Source organism: Salmo trutta, chromosome 3 (genome assembly GCF_901001165.1).
Source record: "Salmo trutta chromosome 3, fSalTru1.1, whole genome shotgun sequence".
Lineage (NCBI taxonomy): Eukaryota > Metazoa > Chordata > Actinopteri > Salmoniformes > Salmonidae > Salmo > Salmo trutta.
Genome location: NC_042959.1, coordinates 56,589,263 through 56,608,338, shown reverse-complemented (window position 1 = coordinate 56,608,338; position 19,076 = coordinate 56,589,263). Strand labels below are relative to the sequence as shown.

General features: G+C 43.6%; 1 protein-coding gene and 1 pseudogene across 1 annotated transcript; one reads left to right on the top strand and one right to left on the bottom strand.

Annotated features, from left to right (window-relative positions):
• The first annotated feature begins 52 nt into the window (after positions 1–52).
• Positions 53–2,330, top strand: LOC115180061 (ras-related and estrogen-regulated growth inhibitor-like protein; annotated as a pseudogene).
• Positions 2,331–2,417: 87 nt separating this feature from the next.
• Positions 2,418–12,982, bottom strand: LOC115180052 (uncharacterized). The gene is made up of 8 exons (XM_029741948.1): positions 12,827–12,982; positions 12,023–12,068; positions 11,743–11,941; positions 11,475–11,557; positions 10,749–10,986; positions 9,619–9,800; positions 5,134–5,400; positions 2,418–4,876 (listed from the first exon to the last, which is right to left on the bottom strand). The coding sequence occupies exons 2-8, from the start codon at positions 12,050–12,052 to the stop codon at positions 3,065–3,067; spliced, it is 2,811 nt and encodes a 936-aa protein (XP_029597808.1). The 5' UTR covers positions 12,053–12,068; positions 12,827–12,982; the 3' UTR covers positions 2,418–3,064.
• Between the last annotated feature and the right edge of the window lie 6,094 nt (positions 12,983–19,076).

The following is a 19,076-nucleotide window of genomic DNA, read 5'->3' as shown; positions in this document are numbered from 1 at the left end:
TTCATTTCATGTATTTTTTTTTTTGTACTGGCCCCCCCGTGGGAATCGAACCCACAACCCTGGCGTTGCAAACACCATGCTCTACCAACTGAGCCACAGGGAAGACTATAACTAAACAGGCTATCTTCTCATTGGTTTATAAATGGCTCCAACTATCCTCCAGCTCTTGCAAACTATATATTTCTAGTCACTGTACAGTACCCTATATAAAAATAGGTTAATGAAAAGAGCATTTTGAAGCATAATCCAGTCCAAATGGTTGTCCGGGTCAAACCCAGCTCACACCACTGCAGCAAGACAATTGAGGAAACTCAGCAAAAAGTGGAAGCTAATATCTTATTACTTGGGGCTGAAAATGTAGGGAAATCAGGTAAGAATGTGAACTTGTCTTTGTGTTTAATATGCACCTTGCAATGTTCCCAGAGAGGTGTTTTCAACAGTTAACGAGTTATGTGCTCTGCCATCCTTCACTCAAAGGGCATTCAAGTATCTGCCATCTGACAATACTGTTGATCTGACGTAAGGTCTACGAATTGCATATTGTTAGGGAATTTATTTTCAGTGACGATGTACACTCAAAGTTTGTACAAGCCATTAAAATGCATGTTGATTAAACTGTACACAACTTTTTGTCTTTTCCAGCGCTCACCGTCCGATTTATTACCAGAAGATTTATAGGAGAGTACGGTGAAATAGGTAAGCTTGCCAAATGAGTGCATACATATTGTGCGTAATGCCGACCATTTAATACATTATGATGTTTTTGATTTAATTAATATGTTTCTCCGTCAGAATCAATTTACAGTCATATTGACACAATTGACGGGAGGGAAATATCCTTCAACATATGGGACTCGCTCTACCCACAGGTAAACACTCTTGGACTACCCAAATGTCGCCATTCATCATTACACGCATTTGCCAATTTGTCATCAAACCATAGTGACAACTCATTGTAATATTCATATGTGTAAATATACTGAATTATAATTGGATGCATTTTACCGCCGTATCATATGATAGGTTAAGACCACCCAGATGGTTAGGTCATGGTCAGTTGATCATGGTTGGAGATAAGTGAACATGCCAGTTGTAGCTAGCTAATAAAGAGCTACATTAAGAAATATCCTGTAGTACTGCATTTTATTATTTTGTACAAAGTGTGGGAAACAAGACACTTTTGTGTTTTTAAGACAGTGCAATAACTCAGTCGATAAGTGAGAAACAGCTTTAATGGTCAGACGACGTGATACTTGTATACAGCATATGCGACCGCTCCAGTTTTGAGGTAGTGCGCCAACAAGTGCAGCGCATCCGCCACGCCAGTAGGAAGATGTCTGCAAAAGCGCCTATCATTATTGTTGGAAACAAACGCGATTTGCAGCACCGACGGACAGTCTCAAGTGAGGAGGGCCGACTCCTTGCTCTCTCGGAAGACTGCGTATTTTTCGGGATATCCGCAGATGAAACATACCACGGTGTTTTGCTGGTGTTCCATGGACTGATAGATCTTATCGAAGAGTCAAGAGCTCTGCGGAAAGGTGCTGCGGGTATTAAAAGTATAGTGAGAAGCATGTCAGCTGTATTCGGGAAGAAACCTGCAGAGTAATCTACCACAGGATAGGCTACATTATGCGCAATGGGATTTGGATAGTCAGAACATGTAGGTATCTACACCGTTGGCAATTGAGAAAAATTGTCTATGGCAGGTTGTAGTGCAACAGCAGGTGCGTTCTAACAACTTCAACAGGTTTTGAGAGGGAACTTAATTGGGACGGTTTTCAGAAAGGAGAAATTGGTTATCTTGTAGAGTTACACGAAAGATTGAATTGCAGATGGAAGCAGTCATTCAATAATTTCTTCTACTTTTTGAAGTTGAAAAGTAGGTTTACAGTACTGTAGATAAACTGTATGAGAAATCATGTGCACTTCCATCCATCACTCAATATGTATTCAATGTGAAGCATGAACAGGAATCTGGAGTAGCTGACATCTGACAATACTGTTGATCTGATGGAAGTCCTACCCATTGCCAATTATTAGGGAATTTCTTTTCAGTGACAATGTACATTCAGTTTGTAAAATGTTGAAGGCTTGATGTGTGTATAATCTGCAATGCAAAACAGCAAACAATTACATTTCAGTATTATACTTTATCTGAAAACGGACAACTTTAAACTTTGTAATATAACTATTCTACAAGTTCTAGCAGACTTGATGCTTATATGTCCTGTGCACACGTTTGTTTGAGAATTGTAAATAAATAAATGAATATATTAATGTGGATAAAACTATTTCATTTTTGTGTAATAAATCTTGTGGAAAAGTTATATGTTGTAATGTTCACCTTTATGCAATGCATGAAACCGGAATGGGTTAATCTGGGAAAGTACATGTATGAGCTGAATACTGTACTGTAGATGGGGAAATTACACTTTATTTCACTCTTCATAACCTCAATACATTTCACCGCAGCAATACAAATGTTATTTATTTCTTGAATACAACCAATATTATGTTGATGCATACTATAGGACAATCTAAACGTGTCTTGTATTATATGTTATGAAATATTAAATGTTATGACATTGTAATAAAGACTTACACATTTTCTACTGTCTATTCAATGCTCATTCCTCAATCAACACATTCAACATCCATCCATCATCCATATTTAGGCCAATCAATCCAGACTTTACCTTTAATCATTACAAGCTTTGTTTCGCACGGCTACTTAGGGTAACAGGAAACAGAATGCGACATCAGGTTAGCACATCATTTAAGAATAGTTAGGTCTAATATATAATGAGGTACAAGGTGTATAATGTCACATGATGCTCAGTTAGGAAACCAAAACAAATGTTGGTTGGCGTCTGTACATGAAGTAGAGCGGCTGAATCTTTCAGAGACATACATTGACACATTTTGTATTCCAATGGACCTATCACAGATTATGTCTGCTGAACTATGGCCCCCCTATGTGTACCCACAAACTAAAATCAACTAATAAGTCTTACTGCTGGGCCCTGCAAAGGGGGGCCATTTCTAGGACACTGGTGACTTCTTAGTGCTCTGTGGCCTCCACCACGGGTATTTCGGCCTCTTCTATATCGTCCTTTTCTGAGTGCCCAGGGTTCAGGTACTGCAGGATGGGGTCTAGGAGGACCTCGACAGCCCAGGAGCGGCGACGCATGGCACTGGTAGAAGGGAGGGCCTGGGTGTCCAACTCCTCCAGGCTGTCTTGCATCTGGGTGCCCTGGCGGTCATTGTGTGGGTTGTCCGGGGTTAGCCCAGGGACTGGGGCATTGCCTCCACTGGATGAGCTCCTGCGGGAGTGGATTGACAGGCTCTTGCGTCTGAGTGGGCTGCCGTTTCCTTCGTCAAAGTAGTACTCAGTGGTCTCCACCTCGGGCACAACAGCACTGGACGAGCTCCTGCAGGAGCGGGGAGACAGGCTCTGGTGTCTGGGTGGTCTCTCGTCTTTTGCGTGTGCGTTATTCTCTGCGGTCTCCACCTCAGGTATAACGGTCTCGTTTGAGAATGGTTCAGAGCTCAAGTACTGGAGGATGGGTCCAAGGAGGACCTCGGCAGCCAAGGATCGGCGGCGCAAAGCACTGGTAGAAGAGACCTCCAGGATGTCAAACTCCACAGAGAGAGGCTTGTCATTCCACATCTGGCTGCCCTGGTGGATGTTTGATGGGTTGCCAGCACTTGATGAGCTTCTGCGGGAGCGAACAGACATGCTCTTGCATCTGGGTGGGCTCTCGTCTCTGGCTTCTGTGTGGTTCTTGGTGATCTCCACCTCGGGTACAACAGGCTCGTCTGAGGGTGGCTCAGAGCTAATGTACTGGAGGATGGAACCTGGAAGGACCTCGGCAGCCAAGGAGGGGTGACGCACAGTGCTGGTAGAATGAAGCTCTAGGGGGTCCAGCTCCAGAGAAAGAGGCTGGTTGTCTGGCTTCTGGCTGCCCCGGCAAGAGAGAGGTTGGTCGTCTGGCTTCTGGCTGCCCCTGCGAGAGAGAGGCTGGTCGTCCGGGTTACCAGCACTTGATGAGCTTCTGTGGGAGCGGGCAGACAGGCTGTGGCGTCTGGATGGGCTCACGTCTCTTGCATCTGAGTAGTACTCAGTGCTCTCCACCTCGAGTGTCATGGCCTCATCTGAGACTTTCTCAGGGCTCAGGTCCTCAATGGTCTCCACCTCGGGTGCAACGGCACTGGACGAGCTCCAGCGGGAGTGAGCAGACAGGCTCTTGCGTCTTGGTGAGCTATCGTCTCTGGCTTCGGTGTGTTTCTCGGTGGTCTCCACCTCGGGTATAATGGTCTCGTCTGAGGGTGGCTCAGAGCTCAGGTACTGGAGGATGGAGCCAAGGAGGACTTCGGCAGCCGAGGAGGGGCGAAGCACGGTGCTTGTAGAAGGGAGCTCCTGGGTGTCTAGCTCCAGAAAGAGAGGCTGATCGTCTGGCTTCTGGCTGCCCTGGCGAGAGAGAGGCTGGTCATCGTCGTTGGCTGGGTTAGCCGGGGCTGGGTCGGGGACTGGGCTGGGGTCTGGGGGATTGATGCCGCTGGATGAGCCCCTGCGTATTGAAGAGCGATGACACACAGCGATGGTGGAAGGGAGATCCAGGTTCTTGAGCTCCAGAGATAGAGTCTGGTCATCCTGCTTCTGGCTGCCGTTGGGCAATTTGGCTGAGGCTGGACTGGGGGCACTGGTTGAGCCCCTTTGGGAGCGGGCATACGAGCTTGTGCGTTTGTGTGGGCGGCCGTCCATGGCCTTGAGAAAGAGGCTATTGGCAGAACTGCGGCGAGTGGTGTCGGAGGACATGGATTCCTGCTGGTTGAGGAAGTCCTCCACATCCTGATCACTTGGCTGCTGGAGCTGAGACAGAAACAGTGATAGAGAGAGAAAGAGAGATAGAGGCAGACAGAGAGAGAGACAGAGAGAGAAAGAGACAGAGAGAGAAAGCGGCCAAGATAAAAGGTGGGGGTACACAGGGGATTAAGACTGTGGGGAATATACATACAGAGAGACATATGAGGGCAAATAAAGGAGATATTAGATGAGGGGAGATGATACAAAGAGCAAGGTTAAGTAACCTAGTAAGGAAGGGTGCAACTATAATCTAGAATGCTCACCATGTTGTAGAGAGGGGTGCTGTTGACCAGCAGCTGTAGTAGGATCTTGCCCAGCTCCTGCAGGTCGGCCACCACAAGCTGCACCTGAGCAGGCATTCCCAGCAGCTGCTTGATGGGCCCCAGTTCAGCCAGGACCCGTACCTGGGCCTTCAGCTGGTCCAGGGCCAGCCTCCTCACGGCCTCTAGGCGCAACATCTGGGACACGTAGAGCAGCTGCAGCCTCTGGAGCACAGAGCCCACCACCTCCAGCAGCCTGCTCAGGCCCATCTGATGATAAGGCACTTAGCTGAAGACTTACAGACTTATAATGGCAGTTACAGTTGAAGTCAGAAGTTTACATACACCTTAGCCAAATACATTTAAACTTAGTTTTTCACAATTCCTGACATTTAATCCTAGTAAAAATTCCCTGTCTTAGGTCAGTTAGGATCACCACTTTATTTTAAGAATGTGAAATGTCTGAATAATAGTAGAGAGAATGATTTATTTCAGTTTTTATTTCATTCATCACATTCCCAGTTGGTCAGAAGTTTACATACACTCAATTAGTATTTGGTAGCATTGCCTTTAAATTGTTTAACTTGGGTCAAACGTGTTGGGTAGCCTTCCACAACCTTCCCACAATAAGTTGGGTGGGTGGATTTTGGTACATTCCTCCTGACAGAGCAGGTGTAACTGAGTCAGGTTTGTAGGCCTCCTTGCTCGCACACACGTTTTCAGTTCTGCCAACAAATTTTCTATAGGATTGATGTCAGGGCTTTGTGATGGCCGCTCCAATGCCTTGACTTTGTTGTCCTTTTGCAACCAAGCTTTAACTTCCTGACTGATGTCTTGAGATGTGCTTCAATATATCCACATAATTTTCTCTCCTCATGATGTAATCTATTTTGTGAAGTGCACCAGTCACTCCTGCAGCAAAGCCCCCCCACAACATGATGCTGCCACCCCCGTGCTTCACGGTTGGGATGGTGTTCTTCGGCTTGCAAGCCTCCCCCTTTTTCCTCCAAACATAACGATGGTCATTATGGCCAAACAGTTATATTTTTGTTTCATCAGACCAGAGGACATTTCTCCAAAAAGTACGATATTTGTCCCCATGTGCAGTTGCAAACTGTAGTCTGGCTTTTTTATGGCGGTTTTGGAGCAGTGGCTTTTTCCATGCTGAGCTGCCTTTCAGGTTATGTCGATATAGGACTCGTTTTACTGTGGATATAGATACTTTTGTACCTGTTTCCTCCAGCATCTTCACAAGGTCCTTTGCTGTTTTTCTGGGATTGCACTTTTCACACCAAAGTACGTTAATCTCTAGGAGACAGAACGCGTCTCCTTCCTGAGCAGTATGACGGCTGCGTGGTCCCATGGTGTTTATACTTGCGTACTATTGTTTGTACAGATGAAGGTGGTACCTTCAGGCGTTTGGAAATTGCTCCCAAGGATGAACCAGACTTGTGGAGGTCTACCATTTCTTTTCTGAGGTCTTGACTGATTTCTTTTGATTTTCCCATGATGTCAAGCAAAGAGGCACTGAGTTTGAAGGTAGGCCTTGAAATACATCCACAGGTACACCTCCAATTGACTCAAATGATGTCAATTAGCCTATCAGAAGCTTCTAAAGCCATGACATAATTTTCTGGAAATTTCCAAGCTGTTTAAAGGCACAGTCAATTTAGTGTATGTAAACCTCTGACCCACTGGAATTGTGATACTGTGAGTTATAAATGAAATAATCTGTCTGTAAACAATTGTTGGAAAAATTACTTGTGTCATGCACAAAGTAGATGTCCTAATCGACTTGCCAAAACTATAGTTTGTTAACAAGAAATGTGTGGAGTGGTTAAAAAACGAGTTTTAATGACTCCAACCTAAGGGTATGTAAACTTCCGACTTCCAACTGTATATGAATTTCATCAGTCTTTGGAGAAATTGTTGAAGGACCCTTTAAAGCGATTTCACACCACTATTTGTGAAGTTGAAAAAACAAACATGACAAACTGACAGCCACTGTAAAACTAGTCATTTACCCATAAAAAACAACCAATGTCCATCCACTGCCAAGAGGATGTCATCTGACCTGGAGGACACTTGAATATGACCATTGATGAAATGCGTCATACTTTTTAGGTCTGTTCTCTTCTGCATTATAAGATCTGACATATCACATCACTTGGCTCAATGTGGCCGTAAAAAAATGCCTTGCAGCGTATATTGTTTACCGCAGATGTAACGTGGAACTAGAAGCAGATCAAATCACACATCCTCCAGGCTTTTACATGTGAGCTTGTAGTGTGGATCAACAGCTCCAGATAGGCAAACATGTTTTACCTAGTCTCTAGAACTAGGCCAAGTCCCACAGTTTTGGTGGGGAAGACAAAAAAGGTGGGAGAGGTATTTGGGTCAGCTAAGTTCCTGATGTGTGAAACCAAACCAAGGATTCTGGTGAGGGGACAGGACACTGGCCCAAAGTAGCCTGGGGACAGACTCAGGACAAACGTAACAATGCAGCATGGTACCCACTGCCAAATTTTATCGATGTAGGACATCTGAGGACACCACACACACACATGCAAACGCTGTCTCACACAGACACGTTTCTGTCCCAGCGCCTCAGTCTCCATGGGAGAGTGTACAGGAGCATTAAAGAGGGTGTTTGTCTGATGAGGCCGACCCTCATTGGTGGGCTTTCAGCACCAGCCTATTCTCCTCTCTCTCCAGCCAGCAGCCTGCAGCAGCAGTTAGGGTCATTTAGCACCAATTACCCCTGGGAAAAATGTGGACTCAGGTCGTTCCTTCACAGCACATTACAAGAGGTTCAAGCAAAGAGGCTGCTGGAAACCCTATAGTTGTAAGGAAAAATATATAATATCTCTACGAAAGTTCATTAAACATTTCCTAGTGGTACTGTTTATTTTTATATTCAGTAACTACTTTGACAGTTTCACTATAAACCCAATTTGAGTTCATAGAACCGTAAATTTAAAAATGAATGTATTATAAAACAATCCATTGAAAATCTAGTAGTTATTCTTCTCAATGTTCATCCTCTTTCCTAAAAACCTCCTTGAGGTGACCCATATAGTGACCCTGTTATTGAAAATATCCCTCAATTTCAACTGACCTAAACCCAGTTTGAGCTTCATAACTTTTTAGTGACAGTATTCGGAAATTCGGATGAATGACGTGCCCAAATTAAACTGCCTACTACTCAGGCTCAGAACGTAGGATATGCATATTATTAGTAGATTTGGATAGAAAACACTGAAGTTTCAAAAAAAAATTGAATGATGTCTGTGAGTATAACAGAACTCATATGGCAGGCAAAAACCTGAGAAAAAATCCAACCAGGAAGTGACTTGTAGTTCTTCTATCTAATCCCTATTCAAACTACAGTGTCTGTGGGGTCATTTTGCACTTCCTACGGCTTCTATTGGCTGTCAACAGCCTTTTTTAACTTGTTTCATCCGTCTACTGTTACTGGGCAGAGAATAGGAGCTCAGTCAATCAGTGGACTGCCTGGGACCAGTGAGTTGTTTACTGCGGGGGCACATTGGCGCACCTCTCCTTCTTTTACCTCTGTAATGAATACGCTATTGTCCGGTTGGAATATTATCGACGTTTTATGTTAAAAATACCCTAAGGATTGATTGTAAACATCGTTTGACATGTTTCTATGAACGGTAATGGAACTATTTGACTTTTTGTCGCTGGTTCTGCGCTCTCGCGTTATGCCTTTGGATTAGTGACCTGAACACACAAACAAAACGCGCGTTCAGGGAGTAGGGAGTGCAGGGAGTGCCCTAGAGCCCTCACAGAGAGCACTGATCATGTCTCTGGGCACGTAGCCTGCTTCTATTTAACCCAAACCCAATAAAGGCAGACAGAGACAGCAGAGGATGTTGTGGTGGTTAGAGAACCTCCCGAGGGACCTAGCATCAATTGATTACAGAGGAGGTCAACAAAGAGTAGCTGAGGTGCTGCCTGAAAATGCTCTGTTTTATTCATCCATTTAAAGTTATTCTGTTGTGTCGTTATTTTATTATTACATTGTTATTATCATTATGTTACACTTTTAGTATAAATTATTATATTGTCTGAATGTTAGACTATTTTAACTGTACATCTAAATGTCTTTAATACCTTGTTTGAATTTGTGCTGTACCCTGATTGAGTAAAGAGGAGGCGGTATAGTTTATCATGATGGATGCGAGGTCTGACAGCAATGAGGAACAGATTGGTGTGTGGAGGAAAACGAGAAGGAAGAGAAAGGTGTAAAAAACACAGGGGAGTGAGACACGGAGGGTGGCAAAGGATGGGTGGTTCAGATGAATGTGTAGTGTGAGAAAGGACGAAGAGGAGAGAGCAGATTGACCTGGGCTAGGACGTGATACGTGTAAAGCAAGAGGCCTGTAGTTGAGACTACAGGGGACGAAGCAGACGAAGGTTCGTTTTAGGGACACAGCCATAGAGAGGGTTCTAGGTGTTTCTCACCCTGTCTGTAGCATCCTGCAGCATCCCCATGGCCCGCTCCAGCCTGTTTCTGAGCTTCAGCAGGCGGTGGTACAGCTGCAGGCTCAGAGAGAGCAGGAGGCCTCGGAACCGCGTCCACAACCCAGGCTCATCCTCCCCGTCTTCGTCCTCATACTGCTGTACCCTCCTCTCCCACTCTAGGCCTGGGGAACACACAGAGGCAAGTCAAAAGACAAATATGGCGTGGTCAACTCAACAGAAAGATGTAGATGTGTCTTTGTTGCCAGAACTTGCCCTCGTAACTGTAGTGTCCAATATTTGAAGCAGACTGGACACAGCCATATTGACAGAGCGAGGTGTTAGGGTCATATACTTCACAACGGGCACACACTGGTTAAATTAACGTTGTTTCCACGTCATTTCAATGAAATGGCATTGAACCAATGTGGAGTAGACGTTGAATTGACGTCTGTGCCCAGTGGGTTACTAGTAGTTGGTTGTATTTGCACGGTAGGCTATGTGTCATTTCTTTCACACAGGCATCACAACTCCTTTCACCCCTTCCAAACACCTCTTCCCCAACACACAGAGCGTCATCAGTGTGACACACTGTCTGATCAACACAGTCTATGCACTCCACAATTACATTTACATTTTGATTTGATAATGTACTGCAATGTTACCAAGACAACAGTGCATCACATCAATCTGATTTTCATGTCGATTTGATCTGCTTTACAGAAAGCAGGATATCAATTATACTCTATTTTAATGAGTTATTTATTATATTTTTTCCTATGATTAAAATATTTACAAAACAACACAATAGAAAGATTTGAAAATAAGTTTTTATTCTCAAATCTGTTATTATGGATGTCATTGTGTATTAGAACAGCCTCAAAGCAAATTAGTAGGGACATTATCAAACACATGAAGAGCATTTACGCCCCCTGTGGTAAAGCTCAGAAAGCAGCAATAGGATGACCATGCAGATTGTGGTGTACACTGTATACTGTTACCTGACTTTAGACCAAAGACCTCATAAAGCATTCATGAATACACTTCAGCAGAAAGACAGCCTCCCAATCCACCATTCGGCAAAGACTGTGTAAATTGCACTAGCCCCTCCACTACCCTCCACCAAAACTCACGCAGTGTAGCTGTCAGGGGCATGTACTTGGCCATGGCCTCCTCTGAGCGTGTGAGGATGTCGTCCAGGCCCGAGGTGGCCATCTGACCCAGCTGTGACTCCTGCAGAGCCAGGAGGTAGTACCAGGTGGCATCGGTCAGCTTGTCCCAGCGCCCCTGCATCCCGTCCAGCTCATCATTCACACGCAGTTGCACGTCATCCAGGGTCAGAAAGAAGGCATCCTTCAGGTGACCCAATACCTGTGTGGAGGATGGGGGTTGGAGGAGAGGAGGGTTGTAGGGAATAGGGTGATAAAGAAGTAGCAGGGTGTTGAGATAATGAAAGAAGTGAAAGATGGCGAGTGAAGAAAAAGGGGGAGGTGGGAGTGGTAGAATAGTTGTAGATGATAAGGCAGAAAGAAAGGGAGAGAGGCAGTTTGGAATTTAGAAAAAGGGAGAAATAATCAGTCAGAGCAATAGTAGGATTCTATAAATGGAATCCATCCAACATGACTGATGGTCAGTAGCAGTAACCTTCCACATAGTCTAACGCCATTAAAACGTAATGTCAATGTCAACTATTGAAACTCTGGTAATGCATCTAATAGACTATAAAGTGGTGTGAAAGGTCAGTTAATGCTGGAACAATCAGAATGTGTCTACGATAACAGACCAGTCAGTCAGGCTCACACACTGAATCATCACCCACTGGGCCAGGCAGAACAGAAACAGAGAGAGAAGACACCCACCTCCTCTGTAGACTGGTGCAGGACGGGAAAGTTATCTTCCAGCTGGTCCAAGCCCATACAAGCATAGTTATTGACGACCTCAACTGCAAAATGGAGGAGTGAACCAATGGTGAGACATGGAAACCAAAAGTTAGAGTTATTTGGTGGTAGCGGTGCCATCCATGTTAAAGTTATTCACATTTTACATTTTATATTTGATGGCAGATGAGAGTTATAAGGCAATAGGCTAGAATCAATCAGTAGAGTTTTCAGTATTCAGTGGACTCACTCTGGGGCTCCAGACTAAGTAGGAGGGGGGTGGCACGGAGAATGACAGCCTGGGACACATTACGCACCCCAATCTCAGCCACGCCCCCCACCACACCCAGGAGCGGGTAACGGCCCTTTACGTCCGTGTAAACTGAAACAACAGATTTCAGGGCGGAGTCGAAGAGCGGCAGACTAGCCACCCGTTGCACGGCGTTGGCCTGGAGAAAGAAGAACAATTTACTCCCTTGGAATCAAACGTTTAACCCCTGGTTATTGTTTTTATATATTTTCCAGCTCACCTCAATGTAATGATTATTTGTGTAAGACATATCCTTTTCACCAATCCTGTAAAACAGAATATGTAGAAAGAGTGAATTACCTTAGTGACTGTCAGGCAAACATCTCATAGGGACACAGGGGGCAAAGCAGAATGCCCCAAGCGCTCTTTCCCACATCTGTTTCATAATGACTTCCTTATCTTGAATCTAACATCCTGTTTACATGGTAATGTCAGCTGCTAGGGTGCCACAGTGATAACAGTTGTTCTATGCTCCTAGCATGGAAATCTAGTTATCCCTTCAATGGGCGCTGACCATACCCAAGGAGGATGACAGTGAACAATGGGAGTCATGAAAGGGAATGAACTGTTCAGCAGTGCCGCAATGAAGAAACCATTTCAAACAATTCTGTAATTAATTTAAGCAACAGTAAGGAACTCAATAAATATTTACATAAACCAGAGGTCATCCATCCTTACATCAAGGTTTTAGTATGATCAAATATTACGCCACAGCCTAGTGGTATTGACCAGAAACATAAACACAGAAAGCAATTCTGCTCACACTATCAAATTTAAAGGAAAATATTGAAAGACAAGAGAATTAAATGCTTGGAATAAGATCAAGTAAGCAGAGCTTTGAATAGAATTACTGTCAATGATATATATAAAAACTATATGCCAACATAGGCTACCACTAACACCTTGTTGTAGCCCAGGCTAATGACTCCATCTGCCTCAAGATTGACCAACTAGGTAGCCTCGCCTAGGCAAATAAGGAAACATTTCTTGAAGGCTGATAAAAACGATGGAATAACATTCTTACCTCAGAAAATTGTAGTTTTAAAGATTTGAAGTATAATACAAAATTTAACAAACTCTTCTCCAAGTGTTTATGCAGGTCTGGCTTGCACAACTTTCAATTCAGCCTATCAACTCCTGAGCTTCCAGAGCCGTTCAGCACTAAATAAGTATAGCTGCTGAAGTGCGCGGGTTATGACATCTTTGCAATTTGGAAAGGACACACATGTGATCGAACTGCGAATCACAGTTTTGCTCTCAGCAATTAGAGGAGCATAGCAAATTGACGGATATGTTGCTTCTGCATTGATATTTCATGCATATTATTAGGCTTTACGCCACCAGAAAAGCAGCCTCTGGATGTATTTTTTGTTGTTGCTTGTTTATAGCCTTGTACAGTTTGCAAAGAGCAAGGTTGTTATTTTTCTTGTTCTGTGGTGGAATGTCTACAACAGTCACGATAACAGCTGAAAACACCCTCTGGAGGTAGAAGGGTCAGCATTTGAACATCAGATATTCCAATTCCAATTCTGAAGCCTGAGCGCTCAGTCTAAATGAAAGCCTAGGCCTACTACTTAGCCCTTCAAAAACTGTACTAGAAACTTAATGTTGAAGTAGGGGCTTTTAATGTCCTATCCCTTCCAACAGTCACTGAATAAATAAATGAAACATGCATAAGTGATTTGATTTCCAAAGCATCATTGGAAACACCATACACCGATTCAATCAGAAAACATGAATAGGCTTACATGCACAAGATTGAGTCAACTTTCTGTGACTACTGAAATTAGTCAGAGATTAAGTTTCTCAAGGTCTTAAGAGGGATTGACCTTGACATAGTAGATGATGTTACAACTTTTGAAAATATTTTAAAAGTATCTGAAAGCTTACTACAACCCTATTAGTCATCTAGGTAGACTAATACATTGATTAGTGTCTAGCTAAACATGGCCAACTATAGCTGTGCCACTTAACTCCATGACTTAGGGGTCCTGGTTGGTAGGCTAATATAACATGGGCTCCTGAGTGGCGCAGTGGTCTAAGGTGCTCCATCTCAGTGCTTGAAGCGTCACTACAGAAACCCTGGTTCGATTCCAACTGGCCGTGATTGGGAGTCGCATAGGGCAGTGCACAATCGGCCCGGGTTTGGCCGGTGTAGGCCGCCATTGTAAATAAGAATTTGTTCTTAACTGACTTGCCAATTTAAATAAAAAACAGCACCATCAATGTTCACAGAGCCCCACTTGACGAGGCTATTAAAGTTTGTCAGCTCTAATGACTCAATTATGTGAACCAGTTTAGAAGTGACGTGTGATGATATGGGAAAAACAACCCAATAAACTTTCAAATGAACTAATCTGGGCATTTCCAAAATTTAACAGAGGATACACTATGTTCTTAGTTGACCGAAGCTCATTTCAATGAAATGCCACAGATGTCGTTAAACAGAGTTTCACTGACATTAACAGCTCCTACCCACAAGCCATAAGACTACTGAACAGTTCATCAAAAGGGTACCTGGACTATTTGCATTGACCTCCTTGTTTTCTTATCTATTATTATTTATTGCAATGATACAGGATTTTGTCCTCTTGCACAGGATCAATGTACACTCACTGGACTCTAACCACACACCCCCCCCCCCCCCCCCCCCCCACACACACACACACACACACACACACACACACACACACACACACACACACACACACACACACACACACACACACACACACACACATTATCTATGCATAGTCACTTTATCCCTACCTACATGTACATATTATCTTAATTACCTTGACTACACCGTAACCCTGCACATTGACTAGGTACCGGTACCTCTTGTACATAGCCCTGTTATTGTTATTTTTATTGTGTTACTAATTTTCCTTTAGTTTATTTAACAAGTTTTTCTTACTTATTTTTAAATAGTCTGCATTGTTGGTTAAGGACTCGTAAGTAAGCATTTCAGGGGTATTGTATTCGGCGCATGTGACAAATAAAATTAGAATTGATTAGGCCTAACTACTTGACCTGAACAAAGGCCAACTGTGGTAAAACTTTTTTTATTTTCTACACTATTACTGCCATTTTCCCGGATCTCATCCATCATAGAGCAAAGGAAGCATCTTTATTGAACTTCATTCCTACATTCAAGAACATTTTCTTTCTAACATTTTCTTTCTAATGAAACAATCCTTCTATCACAGTTGAAGGCTGATTCTTCATTTAGAGGGAAAGATGCTAGCTTAAGGTAAAGGTTATTCACATAATACACTGTCTCTTATTTCAAGCCAAATCTGAAATTTAGCCAATTTCAATTTCCAAGGAGTGGAATGCACTTGACATGAATGGACTTCTGTATAGTGGAAGTTCCCAGAAGCCCTGCTGAATTTCACAGATGACTCCATGTCAAATCTGACCATAATTCTATCCTCCTGACTCCTGCTTACAAGCAGGAAAGCAGGAAGCACCAGTGACTCGGTCTATAAAAAAGTGGTCAGATGAAGCAGATGCTAAGCTACAGGACTGTTTTGCATGCACAGACTGGAATAGGTTCTGGGATTCTTCTGATGGCATTGAGGAGTACACCACATCAGTCACTGGCTTCATCAATAAGTGCATTGATGGCGTCGTCCACACAGTGACTGTACGTACACACCACAACCACAGGCAACATTCGCACTGAGCTAAAGGGTAGAGCTGCCGCTTCCAAGGAGCGAGACACTAAACCGGAAGCTTATACAAAATCCCGCTATGCCCTCCGATGAACCATCAAACAGGCAAAGTGTCAATACATGACTAAGATCGAATCGTACTACACCGGCTCTGATGCTCGTCGGATGTGGCAGGGCTTGCAAACTATTACAGACTACAAAGGGAAGCACAGCTGAGAGCTGGCCAGTGACATGAGCCTACTAAACGAGCTAAATTACTTCTATGCTCGCTTCGAGGCAACACTGAAACATGCCAACATTCACAAGGCCGCAGGGCCAGACGGATTACCAGGACGTGTACTCCGAGCATGCACTGACCAACTGGCAAGTGTCTTCACTGACATTTTCAACCTCTCCCTGTCTAAGTCTGTAATACCAACATGTTTCAAGCAGACCACCATAGTCCCTGTGCCCAAGAACACTAAGGTAACCTGCCTAAATGACTACCAACCTGTAGCACTCACGTCTGTAGCCATGAAGTGCTTTGAAAGGCTGGTCATGGCTCACATAAACACCATTATCCCAGAAACTCTAGACCCACTCCAATTTGCATACCACCCCAACAGATCCACAGATGATGCAATCACTATTGCACTCCACACTGCCCTTTCACACCTGGACAAAAGGAACACCTATGTGAGAATGCTATTCATTGACTACAGCTCAGCGTTCAACACCATAGTGCCCTCAAAGCTCATCACTAAGCTTAGGACCCTGGGACTAAACACCTCCCTCTGCAACTGGATCCTGTACTTCCTGACGGGCCGCCCCCAAGTTGTAAGGGTAGGTAACAACATATCCGCCACGCTGATCCTCAACACGGGGTCCCCTCAGGGGTGCGTGCTCAGTCCTCTCCTGTACTCCCTGTTCACTCATGACTGCACGGCCAGGCATGACTCCAACACCATCATTAAGTTTGCCGATACACAACAGTGGTAGGCCTGATCACCAACAAAAACGAGACAGCCAATAGGGAGGAGGTCAGAGACCTGACCGTGTGGTGCAAGGACAACAACCTATCCCTCAATGTGATCAGACAAAGGAGATGATTGTGGACTACAGGAAAAGGAGGACAGAGCACGCCCCCATTCTCATCGACTGGGGCCAAACTTCCTGCCATCCAGGACCTCTATACCAGAGGAAGGCCCTAAAAATTGTCAAATAGTCCAGCCACCCGAGTCATAGACTGTTCTCTTTGCTATCACACGGCAAGAGGTACCGGAGCACCAAGTCGAGATCCAAGAGGCTTCTAAACAGCTTCTACCCCCAAGCCATAAGACTCCTGAACAGCTAATCAAAGGGCTACCCAGATCCTATTTTACACTGCTGCAACTCTCTGTTATTATCTATGCATACCGTCATTTCCGGACTACTAAGCGCACCTGAATATAAGCCGCACCCACTGAATTTAAAAAGTATATATATTTTGAACATAAATAAGCCGCACATGTCTATAAGCCGCAGGTGCCTACCGGTACATTGAAAGAAAGGAACTTTACACAGGCTTTAACGAAACACGGCTTGTAACAAAAATAAATAGGCTTTAACGAAACACGGCTTGTAACAAAAATAAATAGGCTTTAACGAAACACGGCTTGTAACAAAAAATAAAAAATTAGCAGTAAGCTTTAGTTGTCTTTTTGCACTGAGTCAATTCCTCACGCTGCTGTTTCCAACGTCTTATCATCGACTCATTAAGACCAAGCTCCCGTGCAGCAGCTCTATTTCCTTTTCCAACAGCCAGATCAATCGCCTTCAACTTGAAAGCTGCATCATATGCATTTCTCCGTGTCTTTGCCATGATGAGGGTGACAAAATGACTACCGTAATCAGAACGATGGGAAGTTTGAGAGCGGTCGATTTAATCTAAACAGTAAACAAAAAAGTTGTTTGACCTTAACCCGTTCGGCAATTTCATTGGTCTAATGAAAGCTTCATGCCGCCAAAAAACTGAGCACGTCACAGAATGTGTTATTTATTTATTTATTTTAATTGAAAGCGGGAAAAATCCATATATTAGCCGTGCCATTGTTTAAGCCGCGAGGTTCAAAGCCTGGGAAAAAAGTTGCAGCTTATAGTCTGGAATTTACGGTAGTCACTTTGATAATTCTACCTACAGTACTGTTCAAAAGTTTGGGGTCACTTAGAAATGTCCTTGTTTTTGAAAGAAAAGCACATTTTTGGTTCATTAAAATAACATCAAATTGATCAGAAATACAGTGTAGACATTGTTAATGTTGTAAATGACTATTATAGCTGGAAACTGCAGATTTTTTTATAGAATATCTACATAGACGTACAGAGGCCCGTTATCAGCAACCATCACTCCTGTGTTCCAATGGCACGTTGTGTTAACTAATCCAAGTTTATAATTTTAAAAGTCTAATTGATCATTAGAAAACCCTTTTGCGATTATGTTAGCACAGCTGAAAACTGTTGTGCTAACAAAAGAAGCAATAAAACGGGCCTTCTTTGGTCTAGTTGAGTATCTGGAGCATCAGCATTTGTGGGTTCGATTACAGGCTCAAAATGGCCAGAAACAAAGAACTTTCTTCTGAAACTTGTCAGTCTATTCTTGTTCTGAGAAATGAAGGCTATTCCATGCGAGAAATTGCCAAGAAACTGAAGATCTCGTACAACGCTGTGTACTACTCCCTTCACAGAACAGCGCAAACTGTCTCTAATCAGAATAGAAAGAGGAGTGAGAGGCCCCGGTGCACAACTGAGCAAAAGTACATTAGAGTGTCTAGTTTGAGAATAGATAAATAGTACCCGCATAATACCAGTCTTATTGTCAACAGTGAAGAGGCGACTCTGGGATGCTGGCTTTCTAGGCAGAGTTCCTCTGTCCAGTGTCTGGGTTCTTTTGTCCATCTTAATCTTTTCTTTTTATTGGCCAGTCTGAGATATTGCTTTTTCTTTGCTGCTCTACCTAGAAGTCCAGCTGTTGTATTCAACGCATGTGACAAATAAAATTTGATTTTATCCCCCCAAAAAGCACGGAAGATGTCCTTGATGCAGCACATGGGTAACCTCAAGCATTTCCACAGGCCACATAATAGCTTCTTCCTTAAAAGTAATGAAGATTAAATAAAGTCCATGTGACATGACTGTAAAAAGTGGTGTAAACGCATTAACCCAGAAATGATTGATTTGTGTGCTTTGATGGGATAAATAGAGTCATAAGACCAATGGTCTTTATGAGCTCAAATAAAAAGAGGAACTGTACACTAAAGATTCATATTGGCAGGTGTCTTATCCTAATTTCATTTTCTTCAAACAATACAAAACAAAACATACTGTCACGACTTCCGCCGAAGTCGGTCCCTCTTCTTGTTCTTCTCACCCCAGGTGAGTCGGCACCAGGCTCACTCAGAGCCCCCTGTTGCTCACATGTTTTTGTTTATACATTTTCCTGAGTTTTCCCCGCATTCCCAGCATAAGGGGCTCGTAGATTCAGGCGCAGCTGGGAATTTTATTGACAGAGCATTTGCCCATAGTTTAGGGATCCCCATTGTTCCTGTGGATATGCCCTTCCCTGTGCACGCCCTAGATAGT

Coding starts and splice junctions, on each gene's coding strand:
- LOC115180052 (XM_029741948.1), bottom strand. CDS start 12,052: ATGTCTTACACAAATAATCATTACATTGAG. Junction 9,801..10,748: donor GCCCCTGACAGCTACACTGC/GTGAGTTTTGGT, acceptor TGTGTTCCCCAG/GCCTAGAGTGGGAGAGGAGG. Junction 4,877..5,133: donor GCACCCCTCTCTACAACATG/GTGAGCATTCTA, acceptor TTTCTGTCTCAG/CTCCAGCAGCCAAGTGATCA.